This window comes from Argentina silus (genome assembly GCF_951799395.1).
Source record: "Argentina silus genome assembly, chromosome: 6".
NCBI classification, from domain to species: Eukaryota; Metazoa; Chordata; class Actinopteri; order Argentiniformes; family Argentinidae; genus Argentina; species Argentina silus.
Genome location: NC_139660.1, coordinates 8,810,996 through 8,827,949, shown reverse-complemented (window position 1 = coordinate 8,827,949; position 16,954 = coordinate 8,810,996). Strand labels below are relative to the sequence as shown.

At 40.2% G+C, this 16,954-nt stretch overlaps 3 protein-coding genes across 3 annotated transcripts; all 3 read right to left on the bottom strand.

Annotated features, from left to right (window-relative positions):
- Positions 1–2: 2 nt before the first annotated feature.
- On the bottom strand, positions 3–1,804 carry dtymk (deoxythymidylate kinase (thymidylate kinase)). The gene is made up of 5 exons (XM_083671783.1): positions 1,575–1,804; positions 1,178–1,286; positions 801–891; positions 501–698; positions 3–373 (listed from the first exon to the last, which is right to left on the bottom strand). Exons 1-5 carry the CDS (start codon positions 1,702–1,704, stop codon positions 263–265), a joined length of 639 nt encoding a protein of 212 aa, XP_083527909.1. The 5' UTR covers positions 1,705–1,804; the 3' UTR covers positions 3–262.
- A 640-nt stretch (positions 1,805–2,444) lies between these two features.
- agxta (alanine--glyoxylate and serine--pyruvate aminotransferase a) lies at positions 2,445–5,986 on the bottom strand (the record flags this gene model as incomplete). Its single annotated transcript, XM_083672546.1, has 11 exons — positions 2,445–2,552; positions 2,767–2,895; positions 3,072–3,167; positions 3,309–3,378; positions 3,632–3,730; positions 3,818–3,902; positions 4,098–4,168; positions 4,265–4,365; positions 4,510–4,574; positions 4,672–4,864; positions 5,828–5,986. 11 exons carry the CDS (start codon positions 5,984–5,986, stop codon positions 2,445–2,447), a joined length of 1,176 nt encoding a protein of 391 aa, XP_083528672.1.
- Positions 5,987–7,210: 1,224 nt separating this feature from the next.
- Positions 7,211–11,706, bottom strand: LOC310805780 (allantoinase, mitochondrial; the record flags this gene model as incomplete). Its single annotated transcript, XM_083671587.1, has 11 exons — positions 7,211–7,342; positions 8,405–8,437; positions 8,711–8,883; positions 9,332–9,470; positions 9,635–9,821; positions 9,982–10,075; positions 10,319–10,364; positions 10,489–10,635; positions 10,763–10,877; positions 11,225–11,376; positions 11,566–11,706. The coding sequence occupies 11 exons, from the start codon at positions 11,704–11,706 to the stop codon at positions 7,211–7,213; spliced, it is 1,359 nt and encodes a 452-aa protein (XP_083527713.1).
- Between the last annotated feature and the right edge of the window lie 5,248 nt (positions 11,707–16,954).

Here is a 16,954-nt window from a genome sequence, read left to right as displayed (position 1 = left end):
ACCAGGGGCCATTGGCAGTCGTAATGCCAGTAGGCAATTTTTATATATATTTTTTAAATATATTTTATTAGCAGGAGACAACTTGTACAGGGGGGGTAGCAGGGGAGAAGAGGTCTCGGGTTTAGGATTAGTATAGGGGGGTTGAAGCGGTCTTTAGGAGGGACTGTTAAGTGTATGATTGAGGTAGATGAATGATGGTCGAAAATGGTCAATTATAACCAGGCAGGTAGGTCCAAGGTAGGTAGTCACAACTTGTTCAGGCTCACTTCCATAGTTCCCCGATTGGTTGATCCTCTGCTGCATTGATGGCATTTACACTGTGAGTCTTGATGACTGTGTGCACTGCTTCAATACTTTGGGCCGCATCAATCACCTAGAAGTAGCCACATATAAGATTACAGTCTACTGCACATCAATTGATTTACAGGGGAAATCATATACCTTTGTGCTGTATTGATTGGTGGAGGGAACCACACCCAAATCTCCTCAGTTCCTCTTACCTGCCAGTTGACTGAGGGGTCTTTCATCAGCTTCTCAAACTTCTGCCGCACAGTCCTTTGGAAGACACTGGTCTCATAGCGCTCAGCTCCAAACTGACCACGAGCTTCAGCTTCCGTCGGATTTAGCTGCAGGTACATCACCAGGTCTGGCTTTGGCAGCCCAACGTCAGGTTTCATACACCAATCCAGACAGAAACCCTACGCACATAGGGGCGGAAAAATAGCAAATTTCCCCAAAAAGGTAAAAGGAAGGACAATAGGGTGGGAAGACAAGACATTGTATTTTGCTTAGGAACTCACCGGTTTGGCACTAGTGAAAGCAACTCCGGAGAAGGCATACCTATCCACCACCAGACTTATTCCCTGCTCCAGCTTCTCCTTCATCAGAGGCCTGAGGATAACGGTTCCTTATCAGATCATTCATTCATCTTTATCAAACACACCATTACGTAACAACAGTGATTCATTTTCTGTGACCAGTATAGCAGCTAATCAAAATATCATGTAGGCTATTCTGCTGGGATCTACGCACTGTTGAATGATCATTTCGCATAATTCATGAATGTTGATGGCCTCTCCTGGGAGTACCTGATTGAAATAGCATTAATAAATGTTCTACTATTATCCATAAAACATGATGAACATGTACAGATGTGGCCACGTTATCCATGTCTTACACTAGCTCCCAGCGGTTGGCAGAGAATAATAAGTGCACAGTGTGGTCCTCCAAATTGCTTTTCTTCTCAAGATAGGAGTTGATCAGCTGCCCAATATTTGTAGTTCTATCTGTAAAAACAATCCAAAGAATAGACATGTACAGTATCCCATTGCATCATGTCTGAATGATTTTAATGAAATGAAATTAAGAAATCAACTAGATAGCCCCCATATACTTAATAGCCCCCCTGTGATGAAAGCAAAGCTCAGTGTGATAAGAATATGCAGCTTTCTTTGTGCGCCTTGGAACTCAGACAGCTTTAGGTGTATATATAACTGACATAATCTACATGTATTTGCCTACTTTACGTAGCTACATTTCTATAAACTGTCATCAACGGCGAAGGTTAATTTCACCTGGAAATCTCATCATCTCTGTTGTCCGTCCGCTTTGTTGCAGTGCTTGGACAAGCTTTTTACATTGTGTCGTTTTTCCTGCCTTATCCACTCCTTCAAGCACAATGAGAGCTCCTCTTCTGCTTGTCATTTTTATGAGCAGAGCATAAATATTTCGTTTGACTTGACTAGAAACAAACAAAGCTAGAGTCCTTGCTTTAGTTTACACTTCAAACGACGTCACTTGTGCAGTTACGCGCCCATTCTGTCAACGAAACCCCACATCCTCTTCCGGGTCACACAAAGGTCAATCTGAGCATATAAACCGAATAATCGTCAGGCAATAAACATGTTTTCATATTTTGATGTCATTTATATGATGTAAATAGTATTGTAATATAATCGACCCTACTCTGTGAACTACAATATCCATGATCCATGATGATACTATCCTACCCAAAATAAAGGGCAAACCATTGATGATAGAATGTATTGATCAATAACAAACACACCATGCACCCTTTATTTCATGTCACATCGAAGTTTGCTATAGTTTTGGGGTTTATCTACACACATAAACTTAATAGCACACATAAACTGTTCACTGTCTATAATAAACAGTGTTACTGATGGTTTTTTTGTAACACTTTTGTAAGTAGAAGGGGCCATCTACTGTTGACAAGTGGATTTAAATGATCTGCTTTAGGAGAAAGAGAGGCACAGAAATGAATGACATGGACAATGTTTAATCAATGAAAAAGATTTTATTCTGAATTTACACAACACTGTTTAGATAAACAAACACAATTATATTTATCAGAGATGCAAAGTGTAGTGAGTATTTTTTCCTCAGAAGGTGACTGAAATTGCACTAGGAGACTACAATGTTAGCTACACCTTGCTCTTATGGCAGTGTTTGAGAGCATCTCTCAAGGCCTCCAGGACCATGTCAACATTGGCCTTTCTGCTGTTACATCCCATCAGTCCCACACGCAACACCTGAGGGGGAAAAAAACAGACCAGGTGTTCATTGTGCAGTACCTGTCTGTTAGAAGAAGGCTTGGCTGAGCCAACACATTGAGAGGGAAGGGGCTAATTATTAAGAGCTTTCTTAACACATGCATAAAGCTGTCCTTAAGGCAAGTGTGCCCTTACAAAAGTGTATCTATATGTTCATTTTTGGTCCTGGTAAAGAACCAGCAGCCATACTCACCATGCCAACTGATGGTCCAAGACCTCCAGATATCTCTACCTGGTGGTTTTTCATGATGTAGGCTGTGATCTCCTTCCAGTCATACCCCGGGGGAGCTAAAATTGTAGTGACCGTCGGCAACCTTACATTCTATCCATACACCAGCCATCGGAGAGAGAAGAGTGTGTCAGTGAAGTGTCTTAATTTGAAGTATTACTGTGTGATTATGTTAAACACTTCAGCTAGTCAAAGTTCAAAGGTTAAACCACTGGACAAACTTTTTTGTGTCCACTGTAAATGCAGTAAATAGGGTATTTGACACTCACCTTGTCTTTCACTAAAAGCTTGAGACCCATGTTTTCCAGGCCTTTGTGGAAGTACTCTGCCACCTCCCTGTGCCTTTCCCATGAGTTTTCAAGACCCTTGGAGATCAGACACGATTATGTAACATCAACAACACAACCTTGACAAACATATTCATGTTTAATTCTAGAATTCACTTAAATGTGTAATATCCAATAGGAGCCTAATTTACCCCCCCCACCCCACCCCCACCCCCACACCTCTTCTGCTAGGATGGCCAGACTCTCCCTCAGAGAGTAGAATCCAGACACAGGCCCTGTGTGGTGATATCTGTAGAGAGGTAAAACAGCTCAAACATGGTGCTGCCAGAATGTAGCAAGTTAGCAACTCTGCTTTACTTATTCTCTGCGGAGTACTGTAAAATGCCCTGGTGTACAATCTGAAACTGTTACATTGTAAAAAAAAAAAAAAAAAAAAAAAAAAAGGGCAGATAATGAAACTACTATCTGAAATGTTGTATGCAGTTGTATGCTGTGTTTGATTATTGTTTGGTGATGCAGTGGAATATAAAGGAGAACCTCACATTCTTGCAGGTTTGCCATCACACCCCCAGTAGTTTGCCAACCAGCTCATATCCAGGAAGAAGGACACTGGCTTTGTTTTCCGGTTGAACATTTTCTGGCTGGATAGAAGTTGAAAGGTGCACGTGTTCTGAGAAAAATATACTTATCTACCTTTTAAAGAATATTTTCTTAGAATATGTTCTCACCATGCTCTTTCACTAAAGGAGATAGGTGCTGTCCCAGGGGGGGCATTCAGAACCTTTTGAGAGCCAGTGTACAGGATGTCTATGCCTGCAAACCAAATAATCCACATTTAATAATCTTGGCAACATTGATGAAATATTTATTCAACATGTTCAACAGTCAAGTAACAATGCAACAACACATGACTACTAAAAAACAGATATACATGGTGATTAACTGTCTCTGTAGCCAATTTAGAAATGTTTGTCCAAAGGTATGATTCCCTGGGATACTATACAGTACCTTGTTTGTCCATGTAAAGAGGTGTACCTCCCATTGATGCCACACAGTCAACAAGGAACAAACAGTTGTGCCTTGAAGAAGGAAAAGTCAGGTAATGTTCGCTAGCATTTTCTCTTGTGTTATTTTAACCATTTGATTTGAAATGAGAGGTGAGTATGGGATCTTACTTGTGGCATAGCTCCCCAATGCCATCTAATGGATGAGCGACTCCTGTGGAGGACTCTCCATGTGTAAGGAAGAACAGCACTGGCTTGTGTTTAGACAGGGCCTGTGATGAAACAATGGCATCACCAATCAGACTCTCCAGCTTTATTTTGATTGACAGAGAGAATTTGTCAGACAGCATCCAACCACTTGGTAAAGATGGTCAGAAGATTACTGTATAAAAGATATTTGAGTCATTGAGCATTACCTGTTCAATTTCCTCATTGGTGAAATAGCCACCAGGAGGTTTCACAATGGTATTAACTCTGGCACCTGTTGCATTTGCAAGAAATGTATTTCAATCACAAAAATGTTAAACTCAAGGAAAATGTACTATCTGTTACAGATACAATTTGTGACAATAAAGTACCTATCCTCTCCGCCATTTCTGCTGCCCGTTCTCCCCATATCCCATTGGCTGCAGTGAGAACACTCTCTCCTGGCTCAACTGTATTGAAGATAGCACATTCCATGGCAGTGTGGCCAGTGCCACTTACAGCTATCGTCATGTTGTTTAGAGTCTGAAAGGCATACTGGATTCCACTCTTGATGTCACTCATTATCTATAAAAACAAACACAAGATGCTTCTGTGGGCAATATTTCGGTAAGCATTAATTCCATTAGTACATCTCCTACAATGGTTTGGCTTATTTTATTTAATACGTATTTAATAAAAGCACAAGCATATCAAATGTTATGATTGGTATGTAGATGTAGGGCAAAACGTATTTCTGGGCGATTGGAGATCACTGCGACCACACAATAATTGAAAATTATTGTGAGAAACCATTCCAGAATTGGAGGACATTTTCTGTCCCACCCATGAAATTGTACAAAATACAAAAACATGCACTTGTGTAAATTATACTTGTCCTGAGACAGAATGTAAATATTGTTGTAGAAAAAGTGGGTCCAAAATATTACGAAATAGCTCTTAAATGAATATAAATCAAGTCTTATCTGAAATTAAATGAGTATTCAATGTGAATGTGACTTTCTTTACTTAATGGTAAATGATTTATTAAACAATATTTTAAAATATACTTTTTTCAGGTTCATGAGTATTCATAATAGAGTTACGCCAAGCATAGCACACAACAAATAAAACATCTCATAAAAAGTATACCTTTGATGCTTGAGCTGGATGAATCAAATTATTTGATGGTTTATTACGTGTTTTTCTTAAGTACATTCTTAAGTACATTTACAAAAAAAAAAAAAGAAGTCAATTTTTCAAAAGTGTTGATGCCTAATTGTCCTCCAATTCTGGAATGACCCAATTACGGCAATATAGGCCTATCCAATCAGAAATTATTTGCTTTAGACCGTAAACCCTTTTGATGTTTGTCCACCCTGAATAAGTCTCAAAGTCTCAAATCTCAACTGGGAAAACACACATAAAAGTTTCGCGTAAAACCGTCCATGTCGATTGGGGCTATGCATAAAAGTTTGTGTTGTGCGCTCTATAATTGAAAGTCTGCAACATGACTGTGGATGATCATTCATCAATTGAGTCTATATTTACCTCGAACATTTCTGGGTGCATGTGTCCAATAATCGGATTGGCCCCGGCCGTAAGGATGCGAGGAGGTACATTGGAAGGTCCTGGTCCAAACATGTGGCGGTGGGGAGCCACAAAAGGCTTCTCCAAGCATTTTGGTGGGGGAATAAAAACGGATGACATGGTTGGTGCAGGGCTGCCGGTGTCAGTGTGGGTATCAAGGAACTGAATTTAACAACGACTGAGGAGCACACCCCTCACCTGACCAACCAGGCATCGTCACTGACCCTGCATCTGTGTTTGTTGTTCACATACTGATTAGCAAGTGAAAGTTACATTGGAAAAACACAAAAGGTAAAAGGTAAGGTAAGGTAAAAGCACAAATCCAGAGCCCTTTACTGTCATAAAAGTCAACACTTCACACGTAATTTTAAATGTATTCAACACATCGACACATTTACAAATGTTAATCATTAACCATACCAGTTTGAGCATGCTCAGCAATATGCCAAGAATTTTTTTTTATATAAGACATTCAGAGTAATCTGATTGGTGTACAGTAATGTCATCGGTTTTTTGTCTTTAGTCTTTAGTTCTTTAGACAGAGAAGTGTACAGCTGCAAGTGATTCAGTGAGATAGAGTTCAGGTTTGAGTAATGAATATATTGTATGTGTATTTTCCTGACAAAATAAACTTTAAAAAGGTGCACTTGTGAGATATGCATTTCTGCCCTGTTGTATTTGATTTTGGAGCATTTTTTTTATGGTCCATAGATTTCTTTCAGTGGCTGTTTGGTCAGGAGACTGGATAGGCCAACTCACTTTTTCGAGTTCCTATACTTTTGTGGTGAAAATCTGGCCAATATTTGTGTGATCAAAATAAAGGCTGGCTTCTCAAAACAAATGGTTGAATGAATGGATGAAACCATATGACATTTCATAATACACAGCTACAGATAAAAATAAAAACATGGGTAGCCTACTTATTTAGAAAATAATATAAAGCAAAATAATTTTATTATAAGGACCTGAGAAATTCTTGACCACCAGACTTGTCACTTTATCAACATGTTATTCGAAGCTTATCCTCAAGGCTGCAAGGCAGGTGCCTACACACTCCAGACAGTAAGCAACAGATTTTCACACTTTTTACTTTACATTGTGAGTAATTCTTATGACTATTATGGGTCTGCAACTTGTGTATCAAACTGTGTTGTCCTCTTGGTGCAGGGGACAGAACTACAAGCGAAAAAACAAGCCAAGAATTCCTCAGGTGAATCATTGTAAATCATTGCAAATCATTTTTGAGTCAGTAAAAGAGTCTACTGAAAATGCTTTGTTTATTTATTAAACACTGTCAAGCTTATGAACTTTGAGACAGACATGGCCTGTCCTCCCTCATAGTGTCTACCCCTGGGTGATGAGGAGATGCTTCCCCAGAGGCTGAGGGGAGAAGGACCCCTGCTTGTACACCACCCTTCCCCGGACAATGGTGGCAAGCACTTCCCCTTTCAATGTGAGGCCAAGGTAGGGAGTCAGCTAAAGAGAGAGAGAGAAAGAGAGAGAATACATACATTGCTGCTTGAAAGTTTGTGAACCCTACAGGGATGGTCATTATTTTTGTATAAAATATTAAAATTAACTTACAAAATCTTTATCTAAACCACAATTTGTAATAAAGACATTCAAATAAAGGACACAAACAAAAAAATGATATAACAAAAGTGGTTTATTTAACAAAAACTCAGATTTCATGTGTGCAAAAATATGTGAACCTCTTCAGTCAATAGCTTGTGGCACCTCCATTAGCAGCGATAACTTGGAGTAAATGTCTTGTATAGCCACTAATCAGTCTCTGACATCTGTTTTGAGGGATTATTGCCCACTCCTCCCTACAGAACTCAGCCAATTGAGTGAGGTTTGAGGGGTGTCTGGCATCAACTGCCCGCTTCAGGTCTTGCTACAGCATCTCATTTGGTTCAGGTCAGAACTTTGACTTGGCCAATCCAAAACACAAATCTTCTTTCTCCTGAGCCATTCTTTGGTAGATTTGCTTGAATGCTTTGGGTCGTTGTCTTGTTGGAAGACCCATTTTCAGCCCAGCTTTAGCTCCTTGACTGATGGCTTTAAGTTCTGTTCAAGAATCTCCTGGTATACCTCAGAATTCATGGTTCCCTGATGATGTGACCCAAACCAGGTTTCTTATCTCTATCTATCAGAGTCCCGCCCAAACGCTTTCCTAAAGATCTCTGCTTTGATTGGTTCATTTGGTACCCAATTATTTACCCACCTGATTCTACTTACCTACTTGATTTAACCAATGCAACTTGGGGTTTGTTTATTTTTGCACCTGCACTAATTTCTTTATAATTTAGTTTTTCTATTCCATGCATGATTTCCTCCAACATATGGAATTGGTAAATATAAACCTGTTATGTCAGATAAAAAAAGACTGGTTCTGATTAAATAAAAATGTCATGGTAAAAACTAAAAAAATCTATAATTGCAAAGCAGTTCACATACTTTCAAGCAGCACTGTAGGCTATACTGTATGCTATATACTTTCCATATGTTATTATAAACGTTTATATGTTACCTTACCTTATTTTTATGATGTATTCTTGTTTCTTTCACCTGGGAAGTGTAACAACAGAAATTAACAATAAAACTGCATAGTGGGTTTACATTCAACAATAAAATGTTATTTGACCCAATGTAATAATAGACAAGAGAGCAACAAAGAGAACTGATTATATTTTAGCCTCTCATATTTTGGATAAAGTGACATGGCAGCAAATAACATCCTGAATCAAAGAATCAATAGAAGAGCCTATAGAGTTAGAATTATACTGTATACCAGTCGATGCTATGTTGTGAATAACATGTTTGAATCCCTCTGATACTAGCCTCAAACTCTTTCTCTGGGTCCCATATGACCAAGTCAGCATCGTGACCAGGAATAAGGCTCCCCTTCTGGTTGTCAAGGCGACAGAGTTGTGCCGTTCGCTGGCAAAGGAGCCTCACCACGTCAGGCAGGGTGAAGCCCTTCTTACTGGCTGAGGTCCAGAATAGAGACAAACCTGAAATAATAATGATAGGTGAGAATCTTTATTCTGTATATGGATGTCATAGCAATTGGTTGGATTATCACTGTTTGTCCTGGCGTCAGTGAAGAGACTTTGACCAGACCTTGTACTGTGACTGCAGTAAATAATTAGACTGTCTTGTAAACCGCACTGTTGTTTACCTCCCTGTGGACTTTGTCCTGTGAGGGAGATTAACAAAGCACTATGATCAGCAGGAGCGAGTTTAGGGGGACTTGCTGCTATATAAGTAATATTTTCATGTATGAATATATTGTATATGAAAGTACAAACATCCTTTTTTTCCAGAACAATCATCAAAAATGACACCTTTCAGCTTAGTGCCTATGATGGCCATTAAGCTATAAAATGTGGCTTTGCTAATGCACTATAGAGTACAGAATCTCATAGATTACCAGTCACTGGTTGGGCTGCTGGATCTTACCAAACTGTAGGGAGGAGATTCCCCCCCAGGCTTCAGTGAAATCCCCACTGTCCAGTCTCTTAAGGTCTGGGGTGCAGGGCGAGTGGTCTGACACAACCATGTCGATCTGCCCAGCTTTCAGTGCGGACCACAACTGCTCCTGGTGGGGCAGAAGATGTTTGAGTATTTTTAGATCACTTCATTTGTTCAGGTATTAATAAACTGTTAATATGATTGACTGACCCCTGTGTTACCTTCTGTGATACAGAGATGAAAGGGTTTACTCTTACTCTCCTCCTAAACCTGTCTCCATGATCATGTCACCTGATTAGCTATTCCTCGGATGGGGGGGCAGCATTTGAACTGGGTGGCCCCTGAAGGGATGTGCTCTGCAGAAAGGCTAAGGTAGTGATGGGTGGTCTCCACAGTCAGGGGGGCTCCAGCCTGCCTGGCTGCCTGGATCAGCCCCAGTGGCTGGGCAGAGGACAGGTGCACAATGTGGCAACGCACCCTAAGTGGATAAGAGAGGAATATACAGTACAGAGTATGGTGGGATCTCTCTAAATGTTATTACTGCTGAATTCTAACCTCTACAAGAGAAAACAATGAGCACAGAACATAACATGATTATGGCATTATGATGTTGATAGTGGACATGCTGATCTGCTCACTGGTATTGCAGGCAGAGCTCAGTGACAATTCGAATAGCATCCATTTCCATGACATCAGGCCTGGACCTCAGAAAGGTGGAGTACTCAGAGGGATCTGTACCAGCAATAGGGATGTAAGTCCACAAATGGCCACATTGTGTATAAAGAAGTATACAGTAATGAACTGAATAATAAATTATCTAGGCATGTTTCTTATTGTAATTGTAGTGTAACAATACTAGTACATGAGTGGCCCGTATGGAAATATGCTTTCATCTTACTTGATTTTTGTCATTCCTAGTTTCTGCTACTGCATAACCTCTATTTCACCAGCTGTCAGTGTTAAATTGATTCTTACCCCCTTCTTCTTCCGATGGCTGGTGGACATCCCTCTCAGCATGAAACTTCAGAGCAGGGGAAAAAGAGCATGTATAGCCTATGTAATATAATTGTTTTTGGTAATATTTGGTAATATACTTATATTTTGAAAGTACAGTGAATATTATGAGGATACTGTATTTGAGTTACCAGCAGAACACTGCCTGTGCCCTGCAGCTGCTTCATTGCCTTATGCAGATCACTATCGGTCACATGGGGGAACTCATCCACCCCACTGTGGATCAAGAAGCACTTAAAACCAGCCACTCCTGCCTGGAGCATGGGCCGCAGCTCAAGCTAAGGGAGACATATCATTACTATCATCACTTGTATTATAAGTAGAAACCACAGGAACCCTATCACCACTGTGATTTGTTTGAGACTGACCAGAGAGCTAATTCTATCCCAACTTTCCCAACAATACCTGGTTGTCTGGGATGACTCCTCCCCAGAAGGCTGTGTCCACAAAACACTGGCCCGCTGCTACCTGCATCTTCTCCTTGAAGTTATCAAGGGTGGTAGTTGGAGGAATGCTGTTGCTATAGGAAGAGGGATAAGCACACGGTTCACTTTGCATATTTCCCCACTTTTTTTAACACACAAAATGCCTACATTTGGTGGAACACACTAGGTAAGTATATTGTATTCATTGTTGAAGTAAAAAGAAAGCATTGGGCCTATTTTGATTTTCAGTCTGAATCCATGATGCCTCATGGATATCTTGTGAAAGATTTGATCTGTATTCGAGCTCTGAAAGGTCAGCTTTAAAAGAGTATTCTTATGCAATCTATTTACCCTGCTACCTCTATCTACAACCCCTAACCTCTGTGTGTGGATTGAGGGTCAAACTAATGATTCTGCGGAAATGGGGACTCCATATTCTTACAGGGGCATGTCCACAATGGTGGTCACTCCTCCAGCGGCAGCAGCTCGTGTAGCAGTCCAGAAGCCCTCCCATGTGGTGCGACCTGGTTCATTCACATGTACGTGGCAGTCCACGATGCCCGGCATAACCAAACTTTCACCCACATCTAACTCCTGCCATCAAATTAATTCTGAATCAGTGTTATATCATATGCCATGTTATATAAGTTATTACAGAGTATTTATGAACAAACATTTAAAGCGTATGAGAAACTGCATGGTTTCTATGGCCGATTTAGAGTAACAGATCAGTACATTTTCTTTCCAACAGGGGGAGTATGTTGTACATGAGACACAGCCTACCTCACAGTCAGCATCCAGGCCTGGATCTGGAAGGATGTTGAGGATCTTCCCATCCTTAATGAGGATGAGGGCAGGACGGATTTCATTGCCACACAGCACCCTTCTGCTCCTGACTGCACTGACCGTCGATCCAGGCTTCATTATTGTGTCTTATGCTCTGTTACCTGTATAATAGAGTCCTGACTCTCCTTTTAGGTCTCAAATATTTTGTGGTTCAGTGTGCTACTATGGAGGCACCTCCCCCTAGCAAGCCTTGCATAACATTATAATGGATAAAGGTTTGTTGACCTCCACTCCGCACAGACAGTTTAATGATAAGCCTTGTAAGTAGAGGAGCGGAAGTTCCAAAGAGTGAAAGAGGAGCCAAAGAGTGAAATTGATAAACAGTGAATTAAGTAATCTGGTTCATTATTACAATGCCTATCTATGTCTATTATGATCTTTCTATGATTTTATAGACCCTATGAGTGAAGGTTGGTTCCCTGGGCTGTGGACCTGAGAGGGGTGCACAGTGTGCGTCTCTTTAAGAAAACACGTCAGACACTGGGCTTGCAGCAACAACTCATTCTACCTATAAATTATTCAGGTCCTAGTGCCACTAAACTGAGACATGGAGCGAAGGAGAACTGGGCTAGTCAGACCCACACCATGTATTTTTCTCCATTCTCCTTCTTATTGTGGTCAACAGCAACTCAAAAATCTCCTGCTATCTTTTACCTCTTCCTCTAGTACAGTATAAATTCTACGACTCAATCGCTGTTTATGTAGCGAGCCAGCCATCTATTAAGCATACAGACAGTTGGAATAAAACACAGTAAGTGTTTTTCATAGATACCATATCATCACTTCAACATCTGTCATTAAATCATCCTCTGGTTGGTGTTTGTGTGGCCATGGGGAGCTGGGTCAATATGCATATCATTTGTTAAATTATATGATGATGGTGGTATATACACACTCGCTACACTGACAGCAGTATAGCTCCAGCTAGACCATGATACAGTGCGTTGTTGAATTACAGACAGCAATTGCATCAGATAGAGAAGGGAGAGAAAGAGTGAGTCAGAAGAGAGCAGAAAGGGAGGGAGACAGAGATACAAGAGGAGGAGAGCGTCTGACAGTAACTAGCATGTCTGGATAGAGGCTGTGCAGAGAGCAAGGTCAAAAAACACAATTGCATTGTGTTTCACGAGGGCTGAAACATGAGCGGCCCAAGCTTGCCCTTCCATGGTACCTTCTAGAGCAGCCAGATAGACAGTCCCATCCACTACCCTCTATTGTGAGTAAACCTCATTAACAATGGACACTACCCGTGGCCCTTTTTTCTCTCTCTACACACACAACATATCATCATCCAACCATTTAATGTGTAAATGATGTACAAGCCTGTTTAAATGATGTACAGATCAAAAATATAGATCAAACAATTTACCCTACTGGGAACATTTGACAACAAAACAAAATAGATCGATAAAAACTTGATCTTGAAGAACCATAATTAACTCAGTTATATTACGTATATAATTTACAAATTCCTGAATTAGAATCATAATACTTTCCTCTATTTTTCCAAATAAGACCTTAATTCAACCCCTTGTAAGTCTAAGCCAAAGCTGACTCAACAAGGAGGAGCAGTATCCATGTCTAACTGCAATCCCTTCTATTGAGAGCATATTACACGGGATGACTTGCAATGGGATTTACTCAAAAAAAGAGCAGAGGGATATTTTCTCTCACATTTTGGGAATGGGATATAATCCCTTAACTCCCAGATAGCTAACCCTTAGTAGAGGGTAAAAGGGCAGCCATTATAGACAATCATTTCATTATAAATCAATGTAAATGATCAACTAGTGTTGCATACTGTAGATATTATACTGCTGTATCATTATACTGCTTTATTCATATCAAGCAAAACATATCAAATTTTCGCAAATTTCAGTAATCCATCCATCATTAACCAATCCAAAAACATTGAGGATAAAAAACCCTATTACATATAAATAATTATAATAAAATAAACAAAATATTAAATAATCATAACATTATATATGTATATATAATAGGTTATTATATATAACCTGAATAAAAGTAGTGGTTTGGGGTCATCTGAAATATAGTCTGGGTGTGTCATACTCAGGACCCTCATACTCAGGACCTTCCTCTTGGCATGAGCTCTGACATACAGTAGTATGTAATGTCTCTCTGCATTTCATGCCTGATCCTGAACACCTCTAAACAACTTAATGGGCTATCATACCTGATAACATTCACAATTCCCATGTTACTGCACAGAGAGATGCTTTGTTTTTATTGTCTCCTCACAGCATGACCTACAAAGGCTTAATTTACCAGAAAGAATAGCGGTGGCTTAGCTTTCCATTGTCCTTCAAAATAAATGTACTTTTTCATTATTTGTAATTCTCTTTTCCTATAGTATGTATTGTACAGTGTAGTTCAGTAAGCTGTTACAGAAATCAGTTATACCTATTCAAAACACAGGTCGAGTGGTATTTTGTGTGTGCTTCATTCCCCTGAGGATACTAATCTCTTTCTCTCCTCCCCCTCCCTTTCTCCCTTCTCTTTCTCTCTCTGCTGCATTGATGCTGCTACCTCCCTCAGTGATGATGTCACTGGCTCAGTACAGCTCAGCATCCTTGCCGTAGGCAGACAACAGAGCCATTTTGGCTTCTAGGTTGTGGAACACGCAAGCCCTGATTGTTTTCAAACCCTCACACGACCAGGCTAAGCAGGGTATCTACTAAACCCTCTACCAGTGTTATTTCTACCTTGGGTTCTTCCTTCTTGGTGGAGGGCAGAAGGGAAGCTGCCAGCTGGGCAGTGACAGCGCAGGACGAAAAGGCTGTGGAAACAAGACAAGAGGTGGAACTGGGAGCTGATAAACAGAAGAGCACAGCAAACAAGCCTGTAAACAAGGACAAGGCATTACAGACATTACAGAGGTAGGACCTCATCTTTTTTCATTGTTCTGGTGATAATGCAGTTTTAATGAGCCAACATTTGTTTGTTTGGTGTTGGATCTCATGGGAAGGGATTGGTGTGGGGTGCGGCTATTGAGAAGCTGTCAACATATCAGACAATGTCTGAAGGATGGAAAACAGGGAGGGTTCAATGTCTCTGTAACAGCATGGCTCTATAATAACCTTTTTAATTGTTTGTCAATACCGTTTTTAGAAGGTTGAGATGAAACGCTCTGTCATTCATGGGTTTGGTACCAAATTACGACCAGTCGGCAGAGAACTCTAGAATGATGCGTATCATTTACCAAATGCTATTCACGGCGAATAGCATCATAGCCTCTAAAACATTTATGATTGGTGAATTTTAAATGAAAAATCGAGGTTATAGGAAATATCTTATAGGGCTACTTATGGATTCTGTTGACGTGCATAGAAAATTGTAACATCATCATATGATGATCAATTAATGAAACCTGCTACTCATTCTACAACGCATCCTCCCCAGCCTTATAATTCTCATTCGATCGCCAAAATGGTAGTACAGTTAGGCCTACATTCTCATGGTATCTTGCCAGAAAATAACCGTACCAGATTAAGACACGCCGGTGGTACAGACCATTGAAGGTACTATATTCTCCTAATTTCAACTGGGCAAACAAAACATCACAATAAGGTGTAGCTCAGCACACCTAGGCCAACGGCGTTCCAACTAGTGGCACGCTATGGTTTTATTAATCCATATCAGGCCAAGTGAATGTGGTCGCTGACAGTAGAGGAGTCTGTTCATAGGCCAAGGTGAAACGGTAGTGAGATGTCAATAATGGTAATGGTAATTTAGGCCTACTCGAACCTATATGGCGCAGACTCCCTTGAAATATCCGAGGCTTCTACATGAATTAGATACGGGTAGGATCGACAATCAGCAATAGGCTAGGCCTGGCCATTTACCCATGTGTGAAAATCTACTACATCGAATGTCTACAACATGATACTGTATAGTAGTAGTGGTCGAAACGTTGTGCGACATGATGCCTTCTTTTTCGAGGGCGGGGCACCCGAATTACTCTTGGGGTGGGCCCATGGCGAAAATGGGAAAGGTGGTTGAGAACGGGTCTTAACTTGTAACTTGAAGGACATATTCTGTCCTACACGCAACACTACCTGAAGGCCCATATTGTGGAAAGCTACTGGGCCTACATCAAGGTGTGACAGAGCAGTTTTTACACCAAGTCATTGTTTGTAAGATACACAATTATTCTTATGTGTATGATTTTATCAAATCATTTCAACTGATCATACACACAGTGGGCTCAACAATTTAAACTCATTTTAAAGTGGCAATTGAATAGTACAATGCATTAAACATTGTGTTGGTGCCAGTTTGACAAGGGCCTAGTAGATCAATTTTAGGGTGTTGTGAGCAAGAAGGGGAGGCTATGGTTTATGAGAAAAAGAGATAGCTCATATCAGTCCAGAAGTATTACACATTTTGTGTTGCTCCCTGTTAAGATAATTTATTATTCAACACTATCAAATTAGGTTACAGTGATTTGACCACTTTCATTGATGATTCATTGTCCTTCCAGAAATGCCCTCTTATTTCATCCACTATGACCATGTGGTGATATCCAGTAATAATAATGTTGTAAATTATTATGTTGTTATGTGAATAGGCATGAATCTCATTCCTAGAAATAAGATGATTACCTATTCTCACCTGGCCTAGAAACCAACTACTCTCCTATCTCCTGGATTCCCACAATAAATGAACCCTGGGTTTGTGTTTGGTTTCTGTGTTATTGGGCCAATGTAATCCTGGGAAGCGTGCAGACATTTAGCTGTGCCTGCACTTCTTTTGTTGCTGCTAGGCTAGGTATCCATCTCCCCACGACTGTAGCTGACCATGCATGGTCTTTTCATGTCACAGTAACACAGTCCTCTTCTATTGTACTGATTGTCTAGACCAAAGATGCTATGTTTCTACAAACATATTTTATATGTTTCATATATTTAATCTTAGTGGTTTGAGGCTTCAGTTTTCTGATAGACCCTCTCTCTGACCTGTGCTCGGATTTTGAACAATCCGCAGTGTCATCTACCCTCAACAAGATTATAGATTTGATCAGTCTCTGAGGAATAGGTTGCCATAGTAATGACAGAGGGAGTCTACTACAGCTATCTTATCCTAAACCTAAGTTGCCGGTAATGTGATTTATAAGCTTTTCCGTTTTGAAAAAAGGCATCTTCAATATCAATCAATCAATATGAAACAATCAATATACCTCCTTTTGTTTATCTTGATGGCAATGCAATGACACTGGAATCTTGGCTGAGTGGTGCACACAAGGTGAACATACTGTAATCAATTTGAAATTTCAGGGTGTACAGTATTAGGGCACTAAAAACAG